This window comes from Harpegnathos saltator, unplaced genomic scaffold, assembly GCF_003227715.2.
Source record: "Harpegnathos saltator strain DR-91 unplaced genomic scaffold, Hsal_v8.6 scaffold65, whole genome shotgun sequence".
In the NCBI taxonomy this organism is placed as follows: Eukaryota; Metazoa; Arthropoda; class Insecta; order Hymenoptera; family Formicidae; genus Harpegnathos; species Harpegnathos saltator.
In genome coordinates this window covers 727,931-733,387 of record NW_020230482.1, presented here as the reverse complement: position 1 = coordinate 733,387, position 5,457 = coordinate 727,931, and the positions used below count along the sequence as shown (strand labels likewise).

At 43.2% G+C, this 5,457-nt stretch overlaps 1 protein-coding gene across 1 annotated transcript; it reads left to right on the top strand.

Moving 5' to 3' along the window:
• The first annotated feature begins 4,772 nt into the window (after window positions 1–4,772).
• On the top strand, window positions 4,773–5,249 carry LOC112589899 (uncharacterized). The gene has a single exon (XM_025304785.1). It carries the CDS (start codon window positions 4,773–4,775, stop codon window positions 5,247–5,249), a length of 477 nt encoding a protein of 158 aa, XP_025160570.1.
• Window positions 5,250–5,457: the final 208 nt, after the last annotated feature.

The following is a 5,457-nucleotide window of genomic DNA, read 5'->3' as shown; positions in this document are numbered from 1 at the left end:
TTAATGTACACACCAGCATCCACTGCCAAAATTGATGCGTGTGGAGTGCTTCACAGCTTTCGGAGTAGGGCCACCAGTATTACCTGTTGCGGCTTTATTGGCTCGCATTTTTGCTACTTTCTGAGAAACAGTAATCTTATTGTCTCTCCACGTCTAATAGAAATTTTGAAACAATTATTCTGTAAATATTAGATAGATTTATACACAATTTTTAAAATAAAATATCCCAGACAGCACTGGACATCCAATGGATGTACGTTTCATGTCCAATTTACGAGGATAGTTCCAGAAGTACCCGACCTGACGTATAGATAGCGGTTGTTGTTTGAAAAGAATGACTATGGTAGAAAGTACCAACCTTATAAAGCTTAAGTTTGAAGTTTGACGACGCTACGTTGTTTAGTATCAGGTGTAGTAAAAAGAAATCCACTATTTTTGCATGAAATTGAAGGCTTTAATTACTAGAGTTAGAATGATCCGATTTAGGTCAAATATGCGCCGTTTTGTTCGATAACTTGTTGCCATTTTGAAGGTAATTTCATTATGCCTCTCTCATCGAAGCCCTCGTCCCTATTGGCAAAAAATTGAGACAGTCGATTTTCACAAGCCTCTCTTGAAGCGAATTTTTCACCAGCAAAATTGTTCGCCATGGACAGGAACAGATGGTAATCACTTGGTGCCAGGTCCGGACTATAAGGTGGATGCATAAGAACCTCCCAACCAAGCTCCCGGAGCTTCTGGCAAGTCACTATCTATGTGTGTGGCCTGGCGTTGTCCTGATGGAACACAATTCCTCTCCTATTGGCCAAAGCTGGCCGCTTCTGGGCGATTGCTTCCTTCAGACGGTCCAATTGTTGACAGTACAGTTCCGAGTTAAGAGTTTTGGCGTAGGGGAGCAGCTCATAGTAGATAATTCCCTGCCAATCCCACCAAACACACAGCAAAACCTTCCTGGCCGTCAATCCTGGCTTGGCCACCGTTTCCGCCGGCTCACCGCGATTCGACCACGACCGTTTTCGCTTGACGTTGTCGTAAGTGATCCACTTTTCATCACCAGTGACCAACCGCTTCAGAAATGGGTCGATTTTGTTGCGATTCAGCAGCGATTCGCAGATGGAAATTCGGTCCATGAAGTTTTTTTGCGTTAACTCGTGTGGCACCCATACATCGAGCTTCTTTTTGTATCCAGCCTTATTCAAATGGTTCCAAACGGTTTTTTGTGCAATCTTTAGCTCTTGGGCAATCGAAACAGTGCTTACATGACGGTCGGACTCGACAATGTCCATAATTTTATCGATATTTTCGACAATTGGCCTTCCAGTGCGTGGTGCATCTTTGACATCGAAATTACCGGAACGGAATTGACGAAACCAAAATTGCGCGTGATTGGCTGTTACAGTATCAGGACCATAAACACTATTCACATTTTCAGCCGCCTGGCTTGCGTTTTCGCCTTTATCGAAGAGAAACTGTAAAATATAGCGTATTTTCTCTTTGCTAGTCTTTGCCATCTTTGACGCCCGCTCAAACAAAACTAAGTCAACTAATTACAAAACTGTCAGAAAAGTTTTTTTAGTACGAAATCTCATCTTTCTAACGTCATCTAGTGGAACCCGATCGGACTTATACAACGCGAGATACAGATAACTAAAGCCATCTATTGGAAAAATAATGGATTTCTTTTTACTACACCTGATAGTTATATTAGGAGAATATAAATCCGCGAGAGGAAAAGACAATTTTGTTAGTTAAATCTGCAGGATGTAACATATTTATAAAACCGTTTCCTTTAATAAATAACTCCAAATTCTGCGTTTACTTACAAAAATAGAACGTCTTTCTTTATTTCGACGTATGTTTTCGCAGGAATATTTCGAAATATCTACGTAGAATCTATATTGATATTTCGAGGATGAAATGCTTCGACTTATCGATGACAAAAGAACGTTACATCCACGTCGATATTTCGTGGATAAATATTCATCCACGTAGTCCACGTAAATTACGTGGATTCGATGTGGATATAACGTTGATGTCTTTGTGGGGAAACTGCGGTGAAACCTACACATATATAATGAATACAACCGAAAAAGATCTACGTATAGAAATCCCGATAATTAATGCTGAGTTAGTGGAAATTCCCACGAACCCGAGGGACAGCTCAGTTTTCCAAATTAATCTAATGATTTCTATTGGCGTAACGCATAGAATAGAGTTATTAAAAGAACATTTAAGATTAGAACATTTAAACAAGGAAGAAAAACGTTCTATTATGCCTTTAATCGAAGAATATAATAATATATTTCACTTACCGGGAGACAATTTAAAAGGGACAGAGTCGCGCATTCCATAATAACTACAGATGATATCCCTATTTGTGTCAAACAATATAGGTATCCATCTATTCATAAAAAGGTAATAGAAACTCAAGTAGATGAGCTCTTAAAGCAGAAAATTATTCAACCTTCTGTTTCTCCATATAATTCGCCTCTCTGGATCGTGCCTAAGAAACTAGGCTCCGACGGTAATAAACGTTGGAGACTAGTTTTCGATTTTCGTAAACTCAATGATAAAACGGTCGGTGACGCATACCCGTTACCAAATATACTAAATATCTTAGATCAGCTAGGTAAAGCTCGGTACTTTTCTTGTTTTGACCTGGCTTCAGGGTTCCACCAAATTCCCATGGACCCTCACGATGCTGCAAAAACCGCGTTTAGCACACCTAACGGTCACTTCGAGTATACTAAGATGCCATTCGGATTAAAAAATGCGCCTGCTACGTTCCAACGGTTAATGGAAAATGTTTTAAAAGGTTTACAAGGTCACGCATGTTTCGTTTATCTAGATGATATCGTTATTTACCCGGAAACAATACAAGAACACAGACAGAAACTGACGCAATTGTTTCAACGACTCAAAGAAGCTGGTCTTACTCTCCAACCGGAGAAATGCGAATTTTTAAAAAAAGAGTTAACTTATTTAGGTCACGTCATATCGGAAAAAGGAGTAAAACCTAACCCGGAAAAAGTGAAAGCAGTACAACAGTACCCCGTTCCGAAAAACCATAAAGAACTTAGACAATTTTTAGAACTTATAGGCTATTACCGCAGATTTATCAAAAATTTTACAGAATTGGCTTATCCATTTCCTTTTTTAAGAAAGACGTGTCATTTAAATAGGACATCAAATAGCAATTAAACTTCGAAAAATTAAAAACTTTATTGTCAAATGAAACATTACTTCAATATCTTAATTTCAATAAAGAATTTTTATTAACAACAGACGCTAGCGATGTAGGGATAGGTGCCATTTTATTGCAAGGCGTAATAGGTAGTGACTTTCCCATCGCTTTTGCGTCTAGAACGTTCAACAAAGCGGAACAAAATTATAATACCACAGAAAAAGAACTTTTAGCAATAGTTTGGTCAGTCAAACATTTCCGCCCATATCTATACGGTAACAAATTTAAAATAATCACTGATCATAAGCCATTAACATGGCTTTTCATTGTCAAAGATCCATCGTCTCGGTTAATACGTTAGCGTTTAAAACTCGAAGAGTATAACTATGAAATAGTTTACAAACAGGGGAAATTAAACATTAATGCGGATGCCCTTTCGAGAACTCCGCAAATAGCCGCCTTACAAGCAGAAGTTTCAGGTAGCAGAAATACAGCCCCTACTTACAGTCAATTTTTGCAACACGCTTTAAATGATGTATTGTGGGTAACTAATAACATTGTACCTCAGACTTCAGGTAATATTAAAGGCATACTCGTAAAAGAAACATATTCGTCTCCATCTATTAAAATCACGTTATCAAAATCAGACGGTAATAAAGCCGTAGATACAACATTTACACCTGGTAGTATCAAAGTTGACAAAATCACTCCATAATTTACTTAATTACGCGAGAAAATAAATTAACACTAACTAATTTAGAAACTATCTTTGACTGTCTCAAAACTAAAGAAATACGCTATTGAAAATAATAAAATAATACTTTCGATAGCACCAATAAGTGACCCAGCCGACAAAATCAAAGTAGACAAAATTAGATGATAAAATTTTTATTTAAAGACACACCTATATAAGTATACCTATTGTAATCTCTACCGCAAGAAGTTACCAACCCTGCAATGAAACACTCTATCCTGAAAGAATTACATGACGCACCGATTGGTGGACACAAAGGCATCACTAAAACATTAAAAAAAATCCAACATTATTCGTGGGTAGGCATGAAACAAGATGTTAAAAACTACGTAAAAACTTGCCAGGACTTGCCAGGACTTGTCAGAAGCGTAAGCTAGTGCGCGAGAAAACTAAAGCACCTATGATAATTACAGACACATCAAGCGAGGCGTTCGAAAAAGTGCCCCCAGGGTGCGCGGAGCCGGTCTGGCAGTGGCCAGTCTTCTGTGCAACCTTGGGGGTCCAGGATGGAGGGCTCGCCGCCTGTACGTGAGTGCGGTGCTCTCGATCGCCCTGTACGGGACGTCAATATGGGCGCCCCAGCTCGGCGCCTGCCGCGAAGGCATACGCCGAATGCGGTGGGCGCTGAGGCCCATGTACATTAGGGCGATCAGGGGGTACCGCACAATATCGTACATGGCGGCGACCACCCTGGCTGGTTTCCCTCCCGTGGAGCTCATCGCCGAGGAGCGGCGGATCCTGTATTGGAGGGTCAAGGAGTTCCGCGAGGAGAGGGAGCTAACGGCCGGGGAATTGCAGGCCTTGAAAACTCAAACCGTGGCCCGTATCCTGGAAATGTGGGGGGACAAATTGTCCGACCCACGGGAGTACGGGCGCAAGACGGCGGAGGCTGTCCGCCCCTGCCTGCCAGAGTTGGCGGGCAGGAGGAGATGCGAACTGTCCTACCATCTGGTGCAGGTACTGACGAGCCATGGTTGCTTCGGCAAGTACCTGCACCGGATTGGGAAGGAGCTCACCACCAGATGCCACCACTGTCCCGTGCTAATGGACACGGCGCTCCATACGTTGGCCGCTTGTCCGGCTTGGAGTGAGGAGCGCTGTGTCCTGGCCGGGGCCATGGGACGTCAGGGTGGGGACATCTCGCTCCCGCGCTTGGTTCAATCCATGTGCGGGAGCGAGGAGGGTTGGGAAACGGCGGCTTCCTTCTGTAAGGACGTTATGTCTAAGGAGGCCGCCGAGAGGGAGCACCGACCACATTCCCCCGTCGCAGAAGGCGACGGAGTGGTCGGCGTCCTAGGAAGGGGGGCTTAGGCAGTGGGTCCGAAGTGACACCGGCCGAGGAAGAGGAAGGACCCCTGAGTAGTGGGGGTCCAAGCCCTCCTCGGCCGCCTCGGGCCCGCCTCCGTCGGCAGGGGGGATCCGGCTCTTCTTCATAGAAGATGGATCCCCCACTGCCGCAGACATGCAGGGACAGGGGGGAGTAGTGTCCCGTTTGGGGACGGGCCCACTCCCCCAGAAA

Excerpts from the sequence above, each read along its gene's own strand:
- LOC112589899 (XM_025304785.1), top strand. The coding sequence starts at position 4,773 with ATGTGGGGGGACAAATTGTCCGACCCACGGGAGTACGGGCGCAAGACG.